The 27807-nt window shown below is 40.7% G+C and overlaps 1 protein-coding gene across 10 annotated transcripts in view; it reads right to left on the reverse strand.

Moving 5' to 3' along the window:
• Window positions 1–27807, reverse strand: part of ST3GAL6 (ST3 beta-galactoside alpha-2,3-sialyltransferase 6) — a 90031-nt gene that overhangs the window by 2343 nt on the left and 59881 nt on the right. For 9 of the 10 annotated variants that reach the window (XR_011483468.1, XR_011483467.1, XM_020869833.2 and 6 more), the window contains 4 exons: window positions 8244–8339; window positions 4962–5148; window positions 4723–4860; window positions 623–775 (listed from right to left, as the gene is read on the reverse strand). Coding sequence is in view for 8 of the 10 variants with exons in the window: in XM_020869833.2 (XP_020725492.1) it covers window positions 623–775; window positions 4723–4860; window positions 4962–5148; window positions 8244–8339 (574 nt within the window). In the remaining 2 variants the exon portion in view is untranslated. Of the gene's footprint in view, window positions 1–622; window positions 776–2875; window positions 3010–4722; window positions 4861–4961; window positions 5149–8243; window positions 8340–27807 lie in introns of those variants that run through there. The other variant, XM_070455011.1, reaches the window with a different exon arrangement.

Genomic DNA, 27807 nt, shown 5'->3' on the forward strand with positions numbered 1-27807 from the left:
TTAAGGGGACTGGTTTCATTTCATGGGATATAGCCATATACTTAACAATAAATCACCCACTGTTCAATGTTAAAATGTACATGTAATATTTTAACTCCTATCACTGTGCCACTAATCTAAGTTATTAGGAAAATAGGAAATTCGTTCCCATTCACAGTAAAAATTTAAGGATCAAATCTACCATTATTAATCCCCATTCAAGAGAAAAATGATCTGGTATAAAAGTTTATAACTTTTCTAACCATGAAGATTCTTTCATGAGGTTAAAAAGTTACAGACCTTCCCATCTTAACTGAAAAACTCCATGAAAAGAATTAGTATGATCATGGCCATGCTTTTGGGTGAATCTGTCCTATCTCAAACAACAGGTTTCGAATATCTTTTCAAATACTGCATCAAATACAGCATCTAAGGTAAGGTTTGGTTCCTATGTAGGTTTGATAAGATTCTTCCAAGGGTCTGAGGCCAACAGATTGGGAGCAGGTGCTGTAGTAAGAACTCTGGACCCCACTCCTAATTTCAGCACATGCTATCTCTGTAAACCCTTATTAAGCCATCAACCTCTCAAAACCTGTTCCCTCAGTAAAATGACAGGGTGAAATGGCAGAATATATAAGCTTACCTCAGTCATCAAAGACATGGTGGCATTCCCATAGTAGTGCAAAGGACTCTTGAGGTCAGAAAAGTTGTACTTAAAGCCAGCAAGATGAACTTCATGACATATGTGAAATGCCAAGGTAATGGCAATAATGCCTGTGGTTGGGTGTTTGGGTTTCTGGGGGAGGAAATGAAAATTTAGGGAAAAAAGTCCACACAAGGTAGTTGTTTCCAAAGCCTATTTGGGTGATCCATCTTACAGCATCTTCTGAGCATTTCATCAAGACAAAAACTTAAGTTCAACCTTCATCATGCCCCAAGGCTCAAGTGCCAAGCTAATATCCTAATTCTATAAAGTGTTGGCTGTAATCTTAGAAAGTCTTTCAAGTAAAACCTAACTGCAGTACTAGTCCAAAAGACAACTATCAGATGAAGCCTTGAGGAAAAGGATGCTGCCGCCTTGTTTAAAAAACACATCAAGTCTGGCAACTTGTGGAAAAAGCAAAGCCTGAGAATATTAAACCCATGTATGAAATGTAAGAACCGCTTAATTCACTAACAGAATCATGCTCAGTTCAGCTCAGTGTGTCCAACTCTTTGCGACCCCATGAATCACAGCACGCCAGGCCTCCCTGTCCATCACCTAAAAGGCTTCGAATCATTTAGCCAGAAAATAGTTCAGTTTCATAATGCTGATAATTCAGCTCTAGGGAAAGATGGCTTTAATCGAGTAACTTCAATAATAAACTGCCAAGGTGAGGATCTGACTAGAAAATGAAGATTCCAGATGTTTATACATAGTAAAGTCACACTTGGTTTTGTTTTTAAATTGATAAATTTAAATTTTAACAACAAGAAACCAAGCATCCCCTTCACATGTACATATATCCTAAAAAGTCCTATCATAGATGTCTGACTGAAGGGTCTTGGCATTCTAAGCTTTAATTCTCGTAGGATAACCTTCAAAAGCAAAAGCAAAATATATCTTGGTTTTTTTTTAACACAAAAATTCAAGGAGATTTTCTTTTGATTAAATGTTTCCTACAGATCCCATGGAAATTACCTATGATTAATTAGGTAATTAATGGTTTCAAGAAAAATCAGAGCAGCATAATAAAATCAGGTAAACTCCAGGAAGCAAATTTGTCTGAAAGCCTAACCACCTTCTACCTAAGTTTCTCTTTACCCCTCACACAACTGTGACTTCCACCACAGCTTCTCCATCTGCTGCGAAAGGAAGTCAATGGTTGGGTTAAAACCTAGGAGTCATCCCAGCTCACTGATGACATCACATCTCAAGTTCTCTCTTTCCTTTCTTCACACCTCAGAGTTTTCCATTCACCATTAGAGGCATTCCCCTATGGAGGCCTTCAATTTCCTTTGGCACCCACCACCCACAGAACCTATATTGTCCCTGACAGAATCTTAACCCTGGTTAAGGTCAGAGAAAACGGCATACTTGACTGGTCACAGATTACATTTGTGACCATCTCAAGTGGGCATTCAGTCACGTCCAACAACCCAGTTCCACTCCCCTAGTAAACTTCCATTTCTACTCTGTAAGATGGCAATCTCATACCTTTCTATCCAACAGCTCTACCTTCCTTCCTACTTTAAACTGTCAGTTTAATCCTCATTTTTCTTAGAAAACAGAATCGCTCAGACAAGAGCTACATCACCTTCCCAATTCCAAATCTCCCTTTGTCTTTACCCGTATTTCCAGTGTTCACTCCTATGTGGATGAGCTGTCCCTGTTTCTCCCGATAGCCAGCCTCTCCACTCATGCACTCCATTGTCCCTGTCTTTTTTCCCAACAATTTTGCTTCTACAAGTATCCCCTTTCTCTCATCATCAGTATTTCCCTCTAGTGAATCATCCCTTCAGCATACAAACACATCTACCTAAAAAGCCATGACAACAAAAAAAACCCTTCCTTGAGCCTGTGTCTTCCAGCCATTCCTCTGCTTTCTCTTCTAGCAAAACTCCATGGAAGATTTGCCTCCATTCACTCATGTCCCACGTTCTTTCTCTCTAACCCAATTCAGTCGGGCTTTCTTCCTCTTTCTATACGTGTCCCTAACAGTGTGACCTCTGTCCAGGACGGCATCTGACACAGTTGACCTCTGAAATACAGCTGTGTCCCTCACTTGGCTTCTAGGACACTGCCCTAGTGGAATTTCAGTGCACTTAAAACTAGTTCTAGTACCGTCTCTAAGTAAGACCAGAGGCTTCCTGTGTACTACCTAAAGCAAAAATCAAGGGATAAATCTGATCTTACCTCACTTAGGAAAGTAAGAGCTGAAAATTCACAAAATATACATTCAGAAGCTGTCCTTTCCCCTCAAAATTAGCAAGACAGGACTTAATAATTATGCTTTTTTGACTTCGCGATTCCACTTCCAGGTGTCTTTCCTACAGAAATCACACAAGTGTGCAGAAAATCCCTATAAGCACATGCATTCTACATTACCTATAGAGGAAAAAAAGCTGGCTATAAAACTAAAGGTCTATAAATAGGGGAAGAGTTATTTAGAGAGGAGGAACAGCAGAACAATATAGTATAATCACAAATTACACTCAACAAAAGTGCTTGTGTTTGTAACTGCAGAGACAAAAGTTGATGCAAACAATAAGTGCTGGAGAGGATGTGGAGAAAAGGGAATGTAAATTGGGTGGGAATGTAAATTGATACAGCTACTGTGGAGAAGGAGTATGCAGATTACTTAAAAAACGAAAAACAGAACTACCGTATAACCCAGCAATCTCACTCCTGGGTGTATACCTAGAGAAAACCATAGTTCAAAAATAATACATGCACCTCAACGTTCATTGAAGCACAATTTAAAATATCCAGGACATGGAAGCAGCCCAGATGTCCACTGACAGAAACGGATCAAGAAGATGTGGTACATACAGACAGTGGAATATTATTCAGCTGTACAAGGGAATGAAATAGTGCCCTTTGCAGACATGGATGGACCTAGAGACTATCATACAGACAAAGTTGAAAGAAAAATATTGCTTGTATGTAGACTCTGGAAAAATGGTACAGATGAACTTATACAGAAATAGAGACACAGATAAACTTATAGATGCCAAGGAGAGAGGAGAGATGGGATGAATGGAGAGATCGGGATTGACAGGTATACTCTAGTGGCACGATGTATAGCAGAGACAACGAATGAGCAACCTACTGGACAACGCAGGCAACTCTACCCAATGCCCTGTGGGACCTACAGGAGAAGGCGGTCTAAGGAAGGGATGTCGGGACACGTCTAAGTGATTCACTTTGCCGTACAGCAGAAACGAACACAACATCAAAAAGCAACTATACTCCAATAAAATTAAATGGTATTTGTGTTTGTAAATGCACAGACAAGAGTCTAGAAGGATATAAAATGCAAAAGAGCTTGGGAGATGATCTGAATTATACACAGAAAAAAAGGATGATTTCCTTTTTAAAAAAAAAAAAATCCTTTGTAAAAGCTGTTTAAGCATGTACTATTTCAGAATTTTTTTACTGTGTTCATGAAAAGGTACAAAATACAAGTTTATTTCTTTGGATTTTTCCCAGTTACAAAACCGAAAGCTCCTTTCAGCTGAGATATCACATTACACATTTACTCAAGCTTCAAATGAAAAATACAACCTGTCACTGTATGGATCTAAACTACCTTTTTCCTAGGGAATGTAGACAAACAGGGCTACAAGAGTCAAAGTCAATGAGATTCCTTGTAATTAAAAAGAATTAGAGAATCCTGCTGTCTGCACACAGCCTGCCCGTCACCGCTACACACCCCCTCCCCCTTCCCCATCAATACTCTCCTCCCTGCAGAGCAGTGAAGAGGAGGCGATGAGAGATGGGCCACTTGGACATCTAAAAGGGACCCCAGAAGGGCCCTGCAAGGGCAAGAAAAACACTACACTTAAAAGGTTGTTTTCCTTGCAACCTGAAAAACATGCAGATAAAATCCACAGATAACCTAACCTCACTAACTCAGATGTGGCCCTCAGAAGTCACCTCGCGAGTCATGGTTCTCACCCAGTTTCTAAGACTCCCAGGAACCCCTCTATTCCACCCCAGTAATGTCTTTAGTTTGAAACTGTGTGAAGGAAGATACATACCTCATTTTTGGGAAACACTTTCGGGAAATGAAGCAGTTCATAAGCTGCCATTCTGGTGATGTAAGGATCTAATATTCTGATTTGATAAGGTTTATAGATCAGATTTAAAGCTGGTTGCTTCCAAAAACCATTAGGGTTCTGAAATAAAGAATATAGAAAATACAACTTCTTGTTGTCTTTTTTAAAAATATTTAAAAAACTGAAGGAAATCAGAAAACAGATCGATTTTGCCAACTTACTATTTTGCCACCTGTCAACAATTCCCACAGCCACTTTAAATCAAGAGGCTTAAAAGCAGTGAGAATCACCGTAGTATTAGGGTCATTGTGATCAGGATCTGAAAAAACAGATTCTGGATAAAAAAGTCGGAAGGTAGTCCTTCTTCCAACTTCCTCTTCATGTCCTAAAACAGGACCATTATTCATTCTGTGGGTAGTAAACACACAAGACATGTAGACCAAGAGCAGTCAGGGTCATTTCCATCACAGTTCTCAGAGATTTCAGAGCCAGACAAACGTTGTCAGCCACGTAGCTGGGCTCTAAAGCCATGTGGCAATCCATCAAGTCTTTCACAGCCAAGGAAATAACTCCCCTTCCTGAAACAGCTGCTTGATCAAAGGCAGAAACATCTGTGTTTGAAAATTAACTGTGGGGCCACCAATAGTTCATTCTTACCTCCAGAAAAACTGAAGACAAAATGCAACAAATGGGAACATAAAACCCCAGAATACTCAAAACAGACCTTGGAGGACATCTCGATAAAACCCCGTGTGCTTGTAGATAAGGGCCCTGATGTCCATAGAGATAAAGTTACTTGCCCAAGGTTACACCATCATGGAGCACACGGATGTGTGCCTAAGTGACTAACAGGCAAGAGTCAAGCTGATTTGAAGACCCATCAAAATTGATGTGCTCTGAAGTAAAGAAACAACAAAACTGCTATATTTATACCTAGGCATAACCAAGAGTAACTATTGCTGGGATGAATGAAAGAACCACAAATGATCCAGTGTTGGATTTGCAGATGCTCAAAATAAGCCAAGGTTAGACGTGCAGTATTTATGCACACACCATGAAGGTGTGCTATGAAAAGGAATGCTTTGTTGCCAAAATAGTGTCCCCTAGGAGACAAATACTGTTTGACCCTATGGCACTGTGTAATATAAAGCAGCCTTAATAACACCTGAAATGACTTTCATAATGTCTTGCCAGGGGCATTTTCCCACAAGGGCCCGGTGTGGTTCTAGGGAACCAGATTTTACACCATTACAAAGAAATCTGTGAGTGCTTGAACAGTTTTGTGGATAAATCTTCACAGCTTCTTCAACACGGATAACCGCCAGAAAATGCGGTGACCATACTGTGCAGAAACCCTTGGCAACTTGTAACCCAGCAAAACGCCCAAGCACTGCCAGGCCATCCTAATGCATTGCCCAGCAGGAAGTTTCCCCACTCTTCAGAAGACTGTCCACAGCCATTCCCAACACATACACACTTCATGACCCACCACTCAGTCTATGGGACTCTCGGTAGCTGTGACCACAACCCCAACTTTCCCTTCCCCTGCAGAGATAACCACACTGTGCTCCGGGCCCCATGCCCTCTCGTTACCATGCCAATCTCTTTATTCATTTCCATCAGTTTACTAATGTTTTAGAATCTCCTATCTTTATAAAAGGAAACAAAACAGAAAATCTCCTTTAGGAGTCCGGAATTATCTCCAGTGACCATCTTATGTCTCAACTCCACAGTGAAATTTCTCCAAAGAGTGGTTTATACTAGTTTACTAGTTTCTCTGCTTTCTCACCTGTTATTCCCTCAAACCGCTCCATTTGCTCAAGGTTACACCATCATGGAGCCTCCAAGTCTTCTGTCTAGAGTATCAGTGAGTTTCAACTTGCCAGTTCAATGTGAACTCTCCCCATCTTACAGGACCTCCAACCAGCATCTGTCATGGTTGAAACCTCCCTGTCTTACAACACGGTGCTGGCTTGGTGTTTATGATCACCTTTTCCTGACTTTCTTCCTGCTTCGGCGGCAGATTCTCTCCAACTCCTTTCTCTTTGCACAACCTTTAACTTTTTTAAGTACTTCAAAGCTCAGTCCTGTTAACCTCTTTAACTGCCTACTTGATTTATATACTATAAATCTAATAAGCATCTCAAACATGGTTATGTTCATACCAAAATCTTGATTCTCCCCTTAACCTGTTCCTACCCTAATCTTCCCTAACTCAATGAATGGTATCCCTATCCAGCCTGTCTATTAAGCTGAAAACCTGGAAGAATCCTGTATTCCTTTATTCCCACCTCTGCTCACATCTAATAAAAAGCAAATCCTGGTAACTGTAACTCTAATACATGCCTCAATCTAGTCCCTATCTCTGTCTCTGCCATGACAATCCTATTGCAAGCCACCATTCTCTACCCAAATGCAGCAACCTGGCTGGACTCTTCATTTCCACCCTTGTCCTTCATGTTTCATTGTCCATACCAGCACCAGGGTATTTTAAAGATAAAACCAGGGCTTCCCTGGTGGTCCAGTGGTTAAGAATCTGCCTGCCAATGCAGCGGACACGGGTTTGGTCCCTGCTCTGGGAAGATCCCACATGCCATGAGGCAACTAAGCCCGTGCATCCCAACTGCTGAACCTGCACACGTTAGAGCCTGTTCTCCACAACAAGAGAAGCATCTCAACGAGAAAGCCGTGCAGCTCAGCTAGAGGGTCACCCCTGCTCACTGCAGCTAGAGAAAGCCTGCATGTAGCAACAAGGACCCAGTGCAGTCATAAGTAAGTTTTATTTAAAAAAAGACATAATCAGAGTTGCATTCTTGTTGAATGATTTTCAAAACTTTTCTGTTATACTTAAAACACGAGCCCAAATCCCAGTTGACAAAATCCTACAAAGCCCACTCCTTAACAACATCTTCAGCTGTCGATTGCACCCCTCTCCCCAGTCTGCTGCCCTCCAACCTCACTGGTTTTCCTTTTGCTGCTCTCAAACCCAGCATCATACCTTCCGGAGGACCCTCAGTCAGCATTTTCTCTGCCTGCACTGCTCTTCCCTAGTCTTCATATGGCCAGTACTGTGTGGTCACTTAGGTCCAGTTTAAGATGTCTCTGCCTTAGCATTGCCATCCATTCAAAAACAGCCATTCATTCATTCTTGATGATTTAATTATTTTGATTGTTTACCTGACATTTATTGTATTTCTTTTCTTAATTACTGTTTTCTTCTTCCCATTAGAATGTAAGCTCCACAGGGAGAAAGAACATTATTCTTATTCACTGCAATAGCCCCTGGGGCTAGAACTGTGCCCAGAATGTTCAGGGTATTTCATAAATATTTGCTAAATGAATGACCCGAAATGTAAGTCTACTCCAGCCAACAACTTGAGTAATATGTAACGTACTTAAACATACTAAAGCAACTCCACTTCCTTTTAAAAATGGTCATACCAAAGCAGGAAACTATGTTCTTTTAAAACAGTTCCATGTTAGCAAATAGAAAACATATTTACCTTATTATTATATCATATGAGTCAATTTTTTCTCCTAATGTCTTATTCTTCAAAATTCCTCCATTACCAACCACCACACACTTCTTACACGGCACACTGTTGAACAAATAGACAAGTGAGAGATTGAGACATCTTTTACAAAACTGGCTGATTCCAACAACCTGTTCATACTTTGAGGAACCCAGAAAAAAGAATCAATTGTAACTCACAGGTCTAGGGATATGGTAAGACTCAAGAAATCATGTTCCATAGGAACTATATCATTGTTAGCAACTATTAATGCTTATCAGTTCATATACATCCCCTCATTATGCTTCTCCTAACCACCCATGGAGATAAGTAAGCCTGATATTTCGATTTTACAGAAGAAAAGATATTAAAAAATGTTATGTAACATTTCAAAGTCATACTGCAAAGAGGTAGAACTAGGATTGAGTCCAGACATCTGGACTACAAAGATACCCCTCAACATAACATTCTCCATGTTAATATTGATACAAGTGGGTTCTATACTAGATGTGTATGTATTTTCCATCAGTGTTAGCCATTCCCCTGAGATTCCAGCTCTGAATTATGGCTATGTATTGTAAGTGTCAAGACAGACAGTATAGAACCTGGCAGGCAAAGTGTGGCTTCTTTGTACCTGCCCATGCGCACTTCAATTCCCCAAACAGGTACTAGTCCTTAAAGTTTAGCCAGTATACAAATGAAAAGTTTACTCTGTATTCCTGCCAAAGAGCTTTAAAGTAGGACATGAAGTGGAACTTCCTGTTGCTGGCCGGAATCAGCCTCAGCCAGCGGATTATCTATTGTTCAGCTCTCAGCCAATAGGACCTGGCCTTCAACATAATAAAGGCCATATATGACAAACCCACAGCAAATGTCATTCTCAATGGTAGAAAGGAAAAACTGAAAATGCTTCCTCTAGGATCAGGAACAAGACAAGGATGTCCACACAAAGCTATTTAATATAGCTTTGGAAGTCCTAGCCACAGAAATCAGAGAAGAAAAAGAAATAAAAGGACTGTAAATTGAAAAAGAAGTAAAACTTTCACTGCTTACAGATGACATGACACTATACGTAGAAAATCCTAAAGATCTACCAAAAAACTACTAGAGCTCATTAATGAATTTGATCAAGTTGAAAGATATAAGATTAACATGCAGAAAATCTCTTGCATTTCTATACACTAACAATGAAAGATCAGAAAAGAGACATTAAAGGGAAAAAATCCCATTTACCATCACATCAAAAAGAATAAATTACCTAGGAATAAACCTACCTAAGGAAATAAAGACCTGTACCCAGAAAACTACAAGATTCCGATAAAGGAAACCAAAGATGACACACACAGATGGATATGCCATGTTCTTGGATTGGAAGAATCAATACTGTGAAAATGCCTATACTACCCAAAGTAATCTACAGATTCAGTGCAGTCCCTATCAAATTACCAATAACATTTTTCACAGAATTATGACAAAATTTTTTTACAATTTGTATGGAAACATAAAAGGCCTTGAATAGCTAAAGCCATCTTTTTAAAAAATATATTTATTTTAATTGGAGGGTAATTACAATATTTTGATGGTTGTTGCCATACATCAACATAAATCAGCCATGCATATACATGTGGCCTCCATCATGAGCTCCCCGCCCCTCTCCCTCCCCAGCCCGTCCCGCTGGGCTGTCCCAGAGCATGGCTTTGGGTGCCCTGCCTTATGCATCAAACCTGCACTGCTCATGCATTTTACATATGTTAATATGCATGTTTCAACGCTATTCTCTCAGGTCATCCCACTCTCACCTTCTCCCACAGAATCCAGAAGTCTGTTCTTTACATCCGTGTCTCTTTTGCTGCCTTGCATGTTGGATCAGCATTATTGTCTTTCTAAATTCCATATATATGCATTAATATACAGTATTTGTTTTTCTCTTTCTGACTTACTTCACTCTGTATAGGCTCCAGTTCCATCCACCTCATTAGAACTGACTCAAATGTATTCCTTCTTACAGCTGAGTGATACTCCGTTGTGTATATGCACCACGACTTCCTTATCCACTCATCTGCCAATGGACATCTAGGTTGCTTCCATGTACCAGCTATAGTAAACAGTACTGCAGTGAACACTGGAGTACGTGTGTCTCTTTCAATTCTGGTTTCCTCGGGGTATACGTCCAGGGGTGGGATTGCTGGGTCATATGGCAGTTCTATTCTCAGCTTTTTAAGGAATCTCCACACTGTTCTCCATAGTGGCTGAACCAGTTTGCATTCCCAGCAACAGTGTAAGAATGTTCCCTTTTCTCCACATCCTCTCCAGCATTTATTGATTGTAGACTTTTTGATGACAGCCATTCTGACCAGCATGAAAACTGTGGTTCTGATTTGCATTTCTCTAATAATGAGTGATGTTGAGCATCTTTTCATGTGCTTTTCATGTGGAGGTTGATTCCTCCAGTTTCATTCTTTTTTCTCAAGATAGCCAAAGCAATATTGAGAAAGAAAAATAAGAGCTGCAGAAATCAGGCTCCCTGACTTCAGATTATACTAAAAAGCTACAGTAACCAAAAAACCAAAACAGTATGGTATTGGCACAAAAACAGAAATATAGGCCAATGAAACAGTATAGAAGGTCCAGAGATAAACCCACGCACCTATAGTCAGCTAATCTATCACAAAGAAGAAATAAGTGGTATAGAGAAAACAGGACAGCTACATGTAAGATAATAAAATTAGAACATTTCCTAACACCATACATAAAAATAAACTCAAAATGGATTAAAGACCTAATTGTAAGACCCAGTACTATAAAATTTTTAGAGGAAAACATAGGCAAATCATTCATTGACATAAATCACAGTAATATGTTTTTTGATCCACCTCCTAAAGTAATGAAAACAAAAACAAACAAATGGGACCTAATTAAAATTTAAAGTTTTTGCACAGCAAATAAACCATGAAGAAAACAAAAAGAAGGATTAACCTCCAAAATATACAAACAGTTCATGCAACCCAATATCAAAAAACAAACAAACAAAAAACCAACCAAACAATGGGCAAAAGACTTAAACAGACATTTCTCCAAAGAGGACATACAGATAGCAAACAGTCACATGAGATACTAAACATCACTAATTATTAGAGAAAGGATGGGAGCAACAATGAGGAATCACCTCACACCAGCCACAATGGCCATCATCAAAATATCTACAAACAACAAATGCTGGAGAGCATATGGACAAAAGGGAACCCTCTTACTCTGTTGGTGGGAATGTAAATTGGTACATGCTATGGAGAACAGTATGGCGGTCTCTTAAAAAACTAAAAATAGAGCTACTGTCATGATTCAGCAACCCCACTCTTGGGCATATATCTGGAGAAAACCATAGTTTGAAAAGATACATGCAGCCCAATGTTCACTGAAGCACCATTTACAAGAGCCAGGATATGGAAGCAACTTAAATGTCCATCGACAGCGAAATGGATGAAGACAATATGGTGCATATATACAATGGAATTTTAGCTAACCAAAAAAATAATAATTCCATTTGTGGCAACAGGGAGGGACCTAGAAATTGTCTCTGAGTGAAGTAAGTCCCTGTAAGACAAATATCAGATGACAGCACTCATATATGAAAGCTAAAGAAATGGTACAAATGAACCTATTTGCAAAACAGAAATAGAGCCACAGATGTAGGAAACAAACTATGGACAGAAGGGGGAAGAAATACTGGGAGCAAGAGAGTCAGACATGACTTAGAGACTGACCACCACCATGTATAACCACTAGGGGCGTCCCGCACAGCACAGGGAACTCAACTCAACACTCTGCTAAGAACAGAGGATATCTGGTGAACAGATTCAACTCACAACATGCTCCATCAACTACACTCCAGCAAAAAACTAATTAAAAACAAACCGACAAAAACAAAACACGGCCTGGCCCAATCCAGCTCCAAGCGCTCACCACCACGCAGCTAGGCCTACAGAAATAACAAAAGATAACTTCCTTCTTCTCCCAGGGGCAAAGCTACAGAGGGTAAGGCTGTTGAGATTGTCCTTGCAGGGCCCTATGACGTGGAAATAGGAGGAAAAAACTGTTTCTCCAAGAACCATGAGATCAGCGGACCAGATGAACTCCAGATCCTAAGGGCTTTAGGAAACTAATGAGTAGCAAAATTGCACAGAATTCTTAAGCACAGAGAACACAGCACTACACGATCCACTGAAAGGTGCCAGGCATTGGCCCTGTTGGGTTAAGAAGAGACAAGATACACATTCCTATACATGTGAATGTACCTTTTTAGTTCATCTATTTATATTTGATGGTTTTACACCTTAAACTTTCTAGAGATGTTTCTCTTCTAAATCTGCTTGCCTTTAACTACGGAAGTAACACTTCTAGTCGCTCTAATATACAAGTTTGACATAAACCCCAATCCCAGGAAACCACTCTGTCCACTGCACTCTGCAGCCAGGTGGCCTGGGAGAAGACGGGATTGCTCACTGGTCAACCCTGTCTTCTCTGGGTCTGTGACCCTGATCATCCTCCCCGGCAGATCTAGCTCGTGAGGGCTCCATGGCAGGGAGCAGCTCCTACACTCACAGCCTGCATGGCTTTCCCTTCCATAACCTCAGGGCCAGTAATGCAAGTGAGATGCTGAAACTCCACACACTGGCTTCACCTCCCCATCAGAACCCTAAGCAAGGCTGGGCAGCAGGGAGGGAGTGGCTAGGAACGGACAGGATGGGAAAAACAGCTCCGTTCCTATGAGGTCACCTGTGTAGAGGTGAAGGGGGAATATCTATTATTTATGGCATCTAGACTAACCCTCTTCAAAGAAGGCTGCAGGCCACTCCCTTCCCCAGTCGTTTCTTCTACCCAATCTTCTCAGCCTCTTCCCACTTGGGAAAAATGGAAAGAAATCATGGACACTGCCTCACCCAAGAGAACTCCAGTTCCAAAGACGCTTTATACTGCCAAGGTCACACATTTTAGAAATCTGTTTTCTTCTCTGTTGGCTTTGCAGAGGGCAGGTGAAATGGGGAAGGTCCTTCACCATGGGAAAAGTTTACTGATGTCTTTAAAAGCAAACCTTATCAATGGAATTTTCCTTTTTCTCCCTCCAAGGGATGCAGCAAAGATCCACTTTTTTTTTTTTAATATTGTATCATATATAACACTAGAAACTTCTTTAGGGATATGCCTAAGACTACTCTTTGGCATAACATCTTCTCTGCAGCAGTGACTCACAATGCCCCCGTGATGCTAGGAAATGCACGATGGAACAGATACAGTCTGAACCACACACCTTGTTACTCACTGCTTCCCTCTCTCCCCAGAAGGGACCCTCATGTTATCAAAGGAGTGATTCACCCTCCCCACGGCTTCATCCCCTGGCCTGGGCTCCTGGCCTCCCTTGTTTCCGTGGCATGAAATCAATAATTTTCACTGTTCATTGGGTGACCCTATAACTTTACGCTATTTAATTAACACAGGCATCCCAGGTTGTGTGGGTGGTTAAAAAATCCACCTGCCAGTGCAGGAGATGCAAGAGATGGTGGTTCAATCCCTGGATCAGGAAGATTCTGGAGGAGGAAATGGCAACCCACTCCAGTATTCTTGCCTGGAGAATCCCATGGCCAGAGGAGCCTGGCGGGCTGCAGGCACAAACAGCTGCAGTGAACTGTGAATCCCTAAAGGGCAAGAACAGTATCATTTATATTTCTACATACGCTAATCTGGAATTTCCTGATTCACAAGTTGTACATTTTAGAAACTGCTTCGGTTGTCACTTTGTGACTTTGTATCTGGAGAAATCTGTTCTTCCTTCCTCTATCCTGGAAACAAGAGGGATCCACGTGCCTCAAATTGCTTACCCAGAAAACAAAATAATTCCCGACTGCCTGAACCTATTAATGAAAAATCTAGAAAACTGCTGAGATAGTAATGGTAAGAGCTTACACTTCCTGTAGGTAAAAGACATACTTCTCAATCAGTCAGGGAAATCCAGAAAAGTTACTAACTTAGGCAGTGAAATATCAGCAATCAATATAGGGGAAATAAATCTGAAGTAAATTTGTACACTTCCAATGATCTATGATCTGTCTTTTCTGAATGCTTTACGATATTCATTTGTCCCTTCAGCAGCATCATATATGTTAAAATGTATCATTCCATCTTCAATGTAACAATCTTTGGCAGATCCCACTTGTCATATTCCCATTACCCCTGTGCCTGCTGGCAGAGCCTTACTTTCACAAGCTTAACAGTGGTGAGTATATTTTTGTGCCAAGGTTGGTTTAGATGTGGCCATGTGACCCATCCTTGGGCAATCAGATATTAGGGAAATGCTTTACCCTCAGGAAGAGAAAGGTTTGAACAGAACACTTTTGTTTTAGCCATCCGTTCCTTTCTGCTTAGATATTGACACATGATGACAAGGTTAGGGCAGCTTCACATCTGAGGGGGAAAGACAGAGAGAACCACCAAGAGGCTGCCCTGACATCACTGAGCCACTAACTCAATCCTGTAACCAGAGCCAGTCCACACAGATGTAAGGTGTACACAGTCCAAATACAAAGGTACCATCCAGACAACTACATGTGCACGTCAGCACCCCCTGGGTTTGTGCAATCCAGTCTGTGCAGCCGTACGTGGCCGCCCTATGAGCCGGATCCACAAATCTGTGGATGTAAACCCATACATCTTTAGATATGGGATATAATAAACCTCCGCTGAGTTCAGATCACTCTTAGGAAGAATGTCACCTGCAGCCTGCAGATTCTAAAACCCTGGGCAATGGACCGGAGTGGAGGGCTCACTGCTAACTCTGGTTCCCCCAGGCAGCATCTCTGGGACCCTGGTCGTGTGACTGAACCTCTTGGGTCTCCGTATGCCCTTTTATGAAGTAAGGACATCACTGAGGTCTGCATGCACGCTCAATCTCTAGTTGAGTCCAACTCTTCGTGACCCCATGGACGTAGCCCACCAGACTTCTCTATCCATGGAATTTTCCAGGCAAGAATACTGGAGTGGGTTGCTATTTCCTCCTCCAGGGGATCTTCCCTATCCAGGGATTGAACCCACATCTTCTGCACCTCCTGCATTGGTGGGTGGATTCTTTACCACTAGCGCACCAGGGAAGCCCCCTTACTGAGGTCTGGAATGTCGCTTATCAATGTTGCATGGAGCCATTTCCCCCAGCATGTGTACCATGGTTTCTGCATCTCTCTCTATCCAACATCTGACCACAGTAGCTGCTATAAAACACACTTATGTTTCTCTTTGCCATGTATGGTTCACTTTGTTAAAACAGAATATCAACCTCCCTGCAGCCTCAAGTCTTCCTCCTGGCTGAAAATACTGCCATGTAAAGACACTGTGAGACTGGAAGGTGTCCAGAGCAGTGAAGCAGACACTGATATTTCTTATAGAACTTGGGCTATTTTTTTTTAAAAATAAAGACACTGCTGACATCTTAAGTTGTCAAAGGCCATGCTCCTGTACTGGCTGACTGCCAATCTAACCCAGCTCTGCTGATGCTGACATAATACATTCTGCCTGAATGAGCAACGAGGCAACTTTCCCAAATCCCCCATCCATTTAACAAGCAATTGACTTAACACAGTGCTTCCATTAAGTGAGATATTTATGTAGAATTACTCTATAACCACCTGTGCAGGACTCGGGCACTCTTTACAGAATCTGGCATGGTTGCAGAATGCGACAGTGATGGCTGGGAGTGGAGAGCTGGCTCATGTATTTTAAGTGAGGGCTACGAGTCTGTGATTCAGGGTTTCCAATGCTCTGGCTGTGGAAAGAGGCACTCCCACTGAGGAGAAGGGAACAGCCCTCAGGGCCAGGGTTCAAGCGGGTGCTAAAGCGCTCCACGGACAGCCAGGAAGGGTCAGGACCTCAATACATGGGCACATTCTAAGTACCACTTCTCTGTGATGCAATTTCCTTAAAATACCTTCAATCACTGACATTTATGAAAATATAAATATATAAATATATATTGATATATATGGCCACCCTGCACAAGCTGTGCTTTGGAGAATAATGAGGGACTTGACTCCTGTTTTTTTAATTGAAATGTAATTCGCATGCCATAAAATTCACCCTTTAAAATAATAAAATTCAGCAGGTTTTTAGCAATTTCACAGAGCTGTGCCACAATCACCATTATCCAACCCAGGACACTTTCATCTCCCCACAGAGACACCCCAGAGCTGGTGGGGGTCACTCCACTGCCCCCCTCACCCCTGTCTGTGGCTCAACTAATCTACTTTCCATCTACAACTGATCTGTTTATTCTGGCCATTTCCTGGACAGTAGACATGTTGACATGCTCTTGAGCTCAGTCATGTCCAACTCTTTGCAACCCCATGGACTGTAGCCTGTCAGGCTCCTCTGTCCATGGGATGTTCCAGGCAAGAATACTAGAGTGGGTTGCCGTTTCCTATTCAGGGCATCTTCCCAACCCAGGGATCAAACCCTCGTCTCTTTGCATCTTCTGTATTGGCAGGCGGATTTTTTACCATGGCACCACCTGGAAATGATAGTCACGTACAGTAAATGGAGTCTTACAAATATGTGATCTTTTGTGACTGATTTTCTTCACTGAACTGAGCAAAATGTTCTCAAGGTTCATTCTCGCTATAGCATGAATCAGTACTACACTGCTTGTTATGACTGAATTACATTCCATCATGTGGATGTACATTTAATTTATCCATTCACCAGAGGCTGGACATTTCGACTGTTTCCACTCTGGGGCTATTATGAACGATGCTGCTATGAACATTCATGTACAAGTTTCAGGTGGTCATCTGCTTTCAATTTAAGCTTTCTCTTTTGAAATAACTCTAGACTCACAGGAAGTTGCAAAAATAGTGCTGAGAAGTCCTGCGTACCCTTTACCCAGTTTCTCCCAGTGGTTACACTGACTTAACTATTGCATAATGGCCACCCTCACTTAACTATTAACTAGCAAAACTGACTCTGGTATAATGTGCATAAGCAGTTCTGCCTCCTCTTTTAGAAGAAACCAAGGTTCAGAAATTCAGAAATTTGCCCAAGATCACAAAACAGTTATAACTGACCTGCTGGCTTTAGCAATTTTTCAGTATGCTGTCTGCTCTATTTTAGATGGACCATACCCACTGCCTGCCCTCCCCTCTCTCTCACCAAAGAATAAAACAAACTGTGTTCTAACCTATCCTTTTCTGTCCGTATCATCACTTCTCTGCTGCTGAAGTTCTAGTCAGACAGCTAGTTTGAGTATTCCCATAAAAGGAGGAACATGAAAAAAGAAAACAAACACAAAAGGTTACTCTAATAATTGATTTAAAATGGTTTGTCTTTTTGGAACCAGCTAGAGGTGGTGGCTGCATAATATTGTGACTGTACTAAATGCCACTGAACTTTCTCTTTAAAATGGTTAGTTTATCTTATGTAAATTTCACCTGAAGGGAAAAAAAAATGGTTTCTCAACATTTCTTTGAGACTGTTTTTTTTCTTTCCCACATTTAGGATCCTCTGGCTGGAGGTGAAATTACAGAGAAGGCCAACTGACCTATTTACTGTGCATGATCTTCAGGATGACAGTTGAGAAAACTTTTTCAGTAGTATCTATTCAGAGAAGATTCTATCCAGATCATTTATCTTTAAGAGGAATAATTTTGAATATAGTTCTATTTCAATGAATCTACACATGCAACATCAGTTCAGTCACTCAGTTGTGTCCAACTTTTTGCAATTCCATGGACTGCAGCACACCAGGCTTCCCTGTCCATCACCAACTCCCAGAGCTTGCTCAAGCTCATGTCCATCACATCAGGGATGACATCCAATCATCTCATCCCGTCATCCCCTTCTCCTCCCGCCTTCAATCTTTCCCAGCATCAGGGTCTTTTCCAATGAGTCAGTTCTTTGCATCAGGTGGCCAAAGTATTAGAGTTTCACCTTCAGCATCAGTCCTTCCAATGAATATTCAGGACTGATTTCCTTTAGGATGGACTAGTTGGATCTCCTTGCAGTCCAAGGGACTCGCAAGAATCTTCTCCAACACCACAGTTCAAAAGCATCAATTCTTCAGTGCTCAGCTTTCTTTATAGTCCAACTCTCACATCCACACATGACTAATGGAAAAACCAAAGCTTTGACTAGATGGACTTTGGTCAGCAAAGTAATATCTCTGCTTTTTAATATGCTGTCTAGGTTGGTCATAGCTTTTCTTCCAAGGAACAAGCATCTTTTAATTTCATGGCTACAGTCACCAAATGCAGTGATTTTGGAGCCCCCAAAAACAAAGTCATTCACTTTTCCACTGTTTCCCAATTTATTTACCATGAAGTGATGGGACCAGATGCCATGGTCTTAGTTTTCTGAATGTTGAGTTTTAAGCTAGCTTTGTCTGTCTCCTCTTTCACTGTTATCAAGAGGTGCTTTAGTTCTTCACATTCTGCAAAACGCACTGGTCACAGCAAACACCCTCTTCCAACAACACAAGAGACTACTCTACACGTGAACATTACCAAATGGTCAATACTGAAATCAGATTGACTATATTCTTTGCAGCCAGATATGGAGAAGCTCCTTATAGTCAGCAAAAACAAGACCGGGAGCTGACTGGGGCTCAGATCATGAACTCTTTATTGCAAAATTCAGACTTAAATTGAAAAGAAAACCACTAGACCATTCAGGTATGACTTTGATCAAATCCCTTGCGATTATATACATGTAACATAGAGATGTTTTAGTTTAAGCCTATGAAAGTATTAAAAAATAGTTTGAGGTCAGGACTTTCCTGGTGGTCCAGTGGTTAAGAATCTGCCTTGAAATGCAGGGGACACAGGTTCAATTACCTGGTCAAGGGAACTAAGATCCCACATGCCATGGAGCAACTAAGCCTGAACGCTACAGTCACTAAGCCCAGAGTCTCTGGAGCCCCGCGAACTACACCCAGAGAGCTTGTGCACCTCAACAGAAGATCCTGCATGATGCAAGAAGACCTCACATGCTGCAACTGAGACCCAATGCAGTCTGAAGTATTTTTTTTTAATGGTTTGAGGTTAAGGATAAAGCAAAAGCCACATTAAATAATGGTGGGGGGTTGCTTACAGCCCTGGAAATTCTAAAGAATATAACAAGCAGAATTCACAGTTACAGTGTTTTCTTTTCCTTACCTCTTCAGATGACACTCAATCTAAGATATTCATTGTGCAGTCTTTTGTTTTTTCTCTGCTTGTTAAAATGCAGAGGGAGGAAATAGAGAGGAGTGCAAGTCTAAAGACCTGCTAACCTCTAATGGACCTCAGTCCTCTCATCTTCATGAGGGAACTGGACTAGTGATCCCCATCCTTCTTGCCTCTGATCCACTCTGTGACTTTACCATGCTTTTGGGTCTGGCTCCCAGTCCACAGGCTTCCCAGGGGGCACTAGTGGTAAAGAACCCACTTGCCGGTGCAGGAGATGCAAGAGACACAGGTTTGATCCCTGGGTGGGAAAGATCCCTTGGAAGAAGGCATGACCACCCACTCCAGTATTCTTGCCTGGAGAATCCCCACGGACAGAGGAGCCTGGTAGGCTCCAGTCCATGGGGCTGCAAAGAGTCAGACAGGACTGATGTGACTTAGCACAGCACAGACCCAGTCCACGCAACTGAACAGAAACGGGGAGCTCAGGTAACTGGGATTCTTTAGGGAATGGTTCAGCAGCCTCAACCTTCACCCCATCCCAAACTGCTGGACCACTGCTCAGGAGAGAAACCCAGAAAGAATATAGAGGGAAAAGCCCAAGATTACTAACCTTCCATTAAAAACATATACCTCAAGGATCGAACCAAGAAGAAGATATAACAATTACAAATATTTATGCACCCAACATAGGAGCACCTCAAAACATATGACAAATGCTAATAACCATAAAAGGAGACATCAACAGTGACACAATAATAGTGAAGGACTTTAGCACCCCCCTTACATCCATACAAAATAAATAAGGAAATACAAGCTTTAAGAGACTCAACAGACCAGATAGATTTAATTGATAATTTCTGACATTCCACCCAAAAGTGGTGAATACACTTCTTCTCTAGTGCCATGGAACATTCTCCAGGATCGACTACATCTTGGGTCACAAATCAAGTCTCAGAAGATTTAATAAAACTGAAACACAGTACCAAGCATCTTTTCTGACCACAATGCTATGAGATAGAAATTAATCAAAGGAACAAAACTATAAAAAATACAAAAACATGGAGGCTAAACAATGCACTGCTAAATAACCAAGTGATTGCTACAGAAATTAAAGAGGAAATAAAAATACATAGAAATAAATGATAACAAAAACAATGACCAAAAACCTATGGGACACAGCAAAAACAGTTCTAATTTACAGCAATTCAATCCTTAAGAAACAAGAAAACTCTCGCATAAACAATCTAATCTTACACCTAAAGCAACTAGAGAAAGAACAAAGAAAACCCAAAGTCAGTAAAAAGCAATGAAATCATAAAGATCATAGCAGAAATAAATGAAGTAGAAATGAAGAAAACAACAGCATCAATAAAAGTAAGAGTTGTTTCTTATTAAAAAAAAAAATTGATAAACCTTAGCCAGACTCAAGAAAAGAAGGGAGAGGACTCAATAAAATTAGAAATGAAAAAGGTGAAATCACTACTGACACTGTAGAAATACAAAGGATCATAACAGACTACCTCAAGCAACCATATGCCTATAAAATGGACAAACTGGAAGAAATAGACAAATTCTTAGAAAGGGACAACTTTCCAAGGCTGAACCAGGAAGAATTAGAAAATATAAACAGACCAATCACAAGTAATGCAACTGAAACGAATTAAAAAATCTTCCAACAAACAAAAGTCCAGAACCAGATGGCTTCACAAGTGAATTCTATTTCAAGAAGAGCTAACACCTATCCTTCTAAAACTTTCCCCAAAAATTGCAGAGAGAAGAACACTCCCAAATTTGTTTTATGAGACCACCACCCTGATACCTAAACCAGACAAAGCTATCACAAAAAAAGAAAATTATAGACCAATATCACTGATGAACAAAGACGCAAAAATGCTCAACAAAAAACCAGCAAACAAAATCCAACAACACATTAAAATGATCATACACTATGATCAAGCGGGATTTATCACAGTAATGCAAGGATTCTTCAAAATACACAAAATCATGATACACCATGTTAACAAATTAAAGAATAAAAATTATATGATCATCTCAACAGATACAGAAAAAGCTTTTGACAAAATTCAACACCCATTTCTGATTTAAAAAAAAAAAACTCCAGAAAAACGGGCATATAGGGAACCTATATAATAAAGGCAACATAATAAAGGCAATATATGACAAACCCAGGACTTCCCAGGTGGTGCTATGTCAGGAAGCATTTAACAGGAGGCTTCCTGTGTGCTGTTTTGGATCTGTCGTGAGTCCTCTGTTCCTTACTAATTCCTGAGTATTCAGGAATTGAGAGAGGAGGCAAGCCTCTCCTGGGACTGACAAATCCATGCATTTCCTTCATTAGTTTTTCCATTGGTGAAAAGTAACTATTTACAACCCTCTTTTGATATGGATAGCCTCTTGGCCTCTATTGCTCCTTGCTTCCTTGGTAAACTTGTAAAGTCTGGTTCTTGATCTTTATCTAAAGAAGCTACTGGTATATATACTCTTACAGAAATCAATAAAGCACCCTTGTTCCATCTGAGCTTGGGTCCCCGTGTCTTTCTCTCTCTATTTCTGGCTTATTCCCTGGAGCGCGAAGGCCAGCTGTGTAACCCAGGGAGAATTAGCCTCTTTCCTTCTTTCACTTTCTCATCGTTGACTCCGGACCACCAGGTTCCGGTCCATTAAAGGACCCCAACATGTGGCACCCAGAACAGGGCCTAGTACACACGGCAGATTCGGACGGAGTGACCTCAGGGCCTATTGAGGCCGGTGAGTCAACTGGCTGGAAAGTCCCCTCACATTTCTACTTCACTTCATCACTTATTTAAACTTCAGGGACTTTCAGTTGTGTGCCAGCAAATAAAGGCTTGCCTTCAGACAGTGGTTGAATGTAACCCTCAGTTCCCTGATGAAGGTAGTTTTAATTTAGAAATTTGGCATCAGGTCAAAGAGAATGTTGAACTAGCTGCCAGACAGGGAAAAAATATTCCAGTAGATTTCTGGCCCCTATGGGCTCTCATTGAAGCTGTGATTCTGCCATTTCAAGGTAATTCTAGCCCTCCTGACACTCGTCAACAGGCAGAACACTTACTACATGAATTAGATGATGAAAACTTACAAAAGGCCCAATTAAAACAATATAAGATATTTCAAAATTTTCCTATTAACCCTGCCCTGGTTGCTCCAAGCACTCCTCCCCTGACAGCAGGCACAAATCCCAAAGTCTCTCCCTTGATAGAACCTAATGATTCCCTTAAGACACCTTTTAACATTAAAACCTACAACACCTTTCTGAATAACAATAATCTACCTCCCTCTCGACAGAGGCTCTGTGAATTGCTGGCTTTGCAATTGCAAGTCTCTGAAACCGAAGATTTCTCCGCCTTTCCAGTTTAAGAAATGTTGACACTCAAGGGCAAATAATATCTCAATATGAAGGTTATTAACCTTTTTCACATGCAACAAATGAAAAAGGCTGTAACTATGTATGGCCCACATTCACCTTTTACTAGAAAGATTCTAAATGCTATGGCGTCGTCTATTGAAACCTTTATTCCCTATGACTGGTGAATTTTAATAAAAGCTCTCCTTAAACCAGGAGAGTATCTTTGGTGGACAATGTGGTTTCAAGATATAGCCAGAGATCATGCTAACAAAAAGGCCTGAGCTGGCGCTACCCCAAAACCAAATTACTTTTGAAATGTTAACTGACACCGGACAATTTGACACTATAAAAGCTCAAATACAATGCCCTCCTTTGTTGCATCAACAATTAAAAACAGTGGCCCTTAAACCTTGAAATAAAATTACTCCCCAAGAAAAACCTACAAGTAGCTACACTAAAATATTGCAAGGACCTAGTGAAAATTATGCTGATTTTTTAGCTAGATTAGAAACTGCTATTTCCTGTACTGTAATCGGAGAAAAAGCTAAAAGACAACTAGAGAAATTACTTGCTTATGAAAATACAAATCAGGAAATGTCAAAAGGCTGTAGCCCCAATTCGTGAGACAGAGACTATTATTGATTATTTGAAGGCTTGCTGCAATCTAGGATCAAAAACACAAAAAATGCAAATGCTAGCTGAAACAATGGCTACTTGCTTTAAAAAGGAAAATGTGAGATGTTTTATATGCAGGGATAAAAATCATTTAAAAAGGGATTGCCCTAAGAAAGCTAATAAAAAAACCTCCAAAAGTCTGCCCTTGTGCCGTAGAGGAATGCATTGGGCCAAAGATTGTAAATCTAAATTTGATATTAAAGAAAAACCTATTCTGGGAAACTCCAAGCAGGGGACCCCCCAGGTCCCTTTCAACAAAAACCAGGGGCAAATTCCATCTTTTCCCTCAAACCCTCAACATCCGGCAGTGCTGCCATCGATATTTCCTTTACCCTCAAGCAGTCCCCTCTAGAATACCTACCAGACTTTTTGGGCCCCTGCCCCCACAAACCTTTGGTCTTTTATTTGGCCAATCTAGTTTGACTTCTAAAGGGATTACTGTTCACCCTGGAGTAATTGATTCAGATTATAAAGGAGAAATTCAAATTATGATGTCATCTCAGATCTTATGGCAATTTAAAAAGGGGAATAAAATCCTCAATTACTCCTTCTACCTTACATTTGTATTAACTCTTCTAATAATGTATGGATGGGCGGATCCAAAACAGTCCTTATGGACATCATTGGTATCTAAATTTGCCTGACCGAATAGAAATATCAAAATTAGTGGTAAAAGATTTTCTAGTCTTCTAGATACTGGATCTGATATTACTATTATATCCAAACATTTATGGCCCAAATCCTGGCCTATACAAAAAATCTCTTGCCAAATTGCAGAAATTTCTCAACCCAAAGTACAAGAGGTTTATCAGAGTACTCGAATTTATCCATGTGAGAGACCAGAAGGCCACCCTACAACATTAAGACCTTATGTGATAGATAGGAAGGGACTTACTTATGCAATGGCAAACTCAGATATACATTCCACATTTTTCCTAGGGGCCACTGCTCATTTAACAAACAATACAATTATTAAAATAACTTGGAAGAATGACGAGCCTATTTGGACAGAGCAGTGGCCCCTCACGAAAGAGAAATTACAGGCGGCTAAGGAACATGTGCCACTATTCACACCCAATGCTGTATGTGTATACCTGATATGAACACTAATGTTACTCACTTTACTAAACACACGAACAAGATGATTGGGGCTACAAATACTCCTGAAGCCTCAACTGCATCACTCTGGGAGATGTTAACTAGTTCCCCATGGTGAAAAACTATCTTCATTACAATAATTCTGACTGTTTTGTTTTTGCTGTTTGCTCCCTGCATCTGTAACTGTGTAACTGGATTTGTTTCTAGTCACATGAAAGCTTTTAAGTTACACATGGTTGCTCAAACTCCTGCTACTGCTGCAGTTTCTCCCAGCTACTACTTGGGGCCCCTGGATCAAAAATCCTCAGTATGAGGATTAGAAGAATATGTTGCCTCACCAATTTAGGGACAACGCCCCTTGTCAGTTCCAAAGCAGTTATAAAACTAGAAGGATGCCCCTTTTCTCTAGGCAACATAATTCTCCTAAAAGAAAAGGGGTGGGGGATGAGAGGGTAACAGGCAGGAAGGCCAGCAGTCTCCAAAGGCTGCAACTGTCAGACACTTTTATCTATCTTAAGCAGCAGGAGAAAACAAACTAGCGATATTTTTTTTCCTTCTCTATACAAATTTAAAAGGTTTCTCTTAAAATACTATGTTGCCATAATGACACCTGGTTTCACTTGAAGTTAACTATTCTCAAAGCTTGAGTTAACCAATGCATTTTTCTTATGGAAATGCTTGTCTTAAGCTATGTTAATGTCCTATGCATTTACCCCAGACTCTGTCTTCAAGTCCATTCTGCCTAATGGCTCAGAATCTACTTGACAAACCAGCATGTTATACTCAGATAGTGTTCCCCTAATCTATGTAAACGAAACTATGTGTATGGTAATCTGTCCTTCTACAAGATTCAAGTCAATCGTTTTATGGCCTGGGATGAATCATCTGGTGCCAAGATTATCCCAAAATGCATCTTATGGATGAGGGGCCTGGTGCCATTCTGAGTTTTAAGACATTCCTTTCTTTTCATTAACAGACTGCTAGTGACTACATAACATCCAGCTGAAGACTAGCGGGGGGGGGGGGGGGGGGGGGCGGGGGGGGGTGGGGGGGTGTGGGGGTGTGGGGGTGTGGGGGTGGGGGGGTGGGGGGGGGTGGTACTCTTTCTGCCCCCTTTTGATGCCTATGTCAGAAGCTTTCTCTATCTCCATTATAATTTAATAAAACTTTATTACAAATAAATCTCAATTTGAGAACACATTACAAAATTCTACCAATTTCCAAATAGCTTTTCTAAAATATTTTGGAGAAATTTCATTTCCTTATCCTTCTGGTAAGCTGTGAAATTTCTTCAGAAATACTGAATTTATTATTTCCCACATTATCAGCTCACAGCCTATACCACAAGCTGAGGTTTTTTATATAGATGGGACTAAAAATGCCAAAGCTTCATTCTGGTCTCTTAAAGAATATAAAGTCTTTTACACTAAATTCTATTCTGCTCAACAAAATGAATTATATGCTCTTATTCAAGTTATTTGCCTACATCCTTAACCCCATTAATATAGTCTCTGACTCTATACATTCAGTTTTTGTATTAAAAAATATAAAAACCTGTACCATAACTCCAATCAACCTATTATTCAACAACTCTTTTTGAACTACCATCTGTTATTAAAAGTCGCACTTCTCCCCTTTATATTACACATATTCGAGCACATCACACACTAAAGTTGCAATTAAAAAAATTAAAGAAGGGGGAATACACAGGAACACTACTGTCTTCCTTATCTAAAGCAGACTTTACTAGATTCCAACATAAGATATTTTCTAAACCTATAACTATTGTTAATACAGCTTTATTTGTTTTAAATTTTTAATTGTTAATACAGCTTTATTTGTTTTAAATTTTTTAAACTTGCCACAAGGAGATATCTTGACAAGAACAGAAATACATTTTGAGGAATTGAAGGACATCTCTCTTCCTCTGCCCACTTGGTATCAAGACGGGTTCAATAAACAATGGAAATCTGGGAAACTAATCTTACAGGGAAAGAGATATGCTTGTATTTCCCCAGATGGAGCCAACGAACTCACATGGCTTCCTCTCCAAAAGATTTGACCCAAGGGGGCCCCCAGAATTCAAAATGGAGATGAAACAACAAGAACCCCAGGAGGAAGAAATTCCAATATGGGCCATGGTGGCTCTAAAGATCTCCAGGAAGCACTGCCCTCAGTGGCATCAACCCTATGATCTCCCCACTTGGGGACAAATAAAAACTCTTACTAATCAAGCTGAAAATTTGGTCTCTCAACAGGGAATGCCTCAGAGTCCTGAAAACCTTCTCATCGATATGCTGACCTGTGCAACCCTGCTCGAGCCAGATTCACAAATCAGACTTAACTGGGCTTACTTCCCCAACCCCCCTTTATTACAGGTCATAAAACGGATGGAGAAAAGACGGAGCGAACGTATCAACCAATGACTCTACCCATATGCCTCCTCCCTGGAACCTTCGCACCCAGGGGAGGAGGGAAAACTAACATTTCTTTAGGCTATGAAGTCTTTCTATTGTGCCTGGGCCCAGAGAAATTATGCATAAACATCAGCCAACAAACCTGGGTTTTCATCCTGCCTCCAAAAGAAGACCTTCGGACACTGCTTGGGCTATTTACTGTGAACCATGTTTATACCACTAAAACTTTAGGGAAAGAGTTAGGGAAAGAACAAAAAACATTATGTATTATGCTACTCAAGTGGCTTAAAAGGTTACTAACACTACGATGAAACATTACCATGACAAAGGACTTCTTGGCTGGCTTGACGGTGAAATGGCATCCCCTCGTCCTAGAATCATCCTTGATAAACAGAGTAGGCCTGAACAATGGGACATCTGGGAACTTGCTGCCAGCACCAAAGAACTTGGGACTTGGACCAGACATTTCACAGGGACCAGTCGTGGTCATAGTCATAACTATTTCATTTGCTACAATCAGTCATATTTTATACAGGCCTGTGTCCCACTTCCTTTTGTTATAGCCATAGGAAATTTACAATTTAATAAGGCTTTACGTTCTGTAACTTGTATTAGTTGGCAATTTTGTGTTACTCCTGTTCATTTCAATCATAGTACCTACAACTGGGAACAAATCAAATTTCATTTACATGATAATGCCTCTCTGAATGTATAATTACTGCAAAAGGAAATCTTTGAAACTTTTTCTAAATGTCTGCCCTCTCCCACTAATTTGAAAACTT

Source organism: Odocoileus virginianus, chromosome 25 (genome assembly GCF_023699985.2).
Source record: "Odocoileus virginianus isolate 20LAN1187 ecotype Illinois chromosome 25, Ovbor_1.2, whole genome shotgun sequence".
Classification (NCBI taxonomy): domain Eukaryota; kingdom Metazoa; phylum Chordata; class Mammalia; order Artiodactyla; family Cervidae; genus Odocoileus; species Odocoileus virginianus.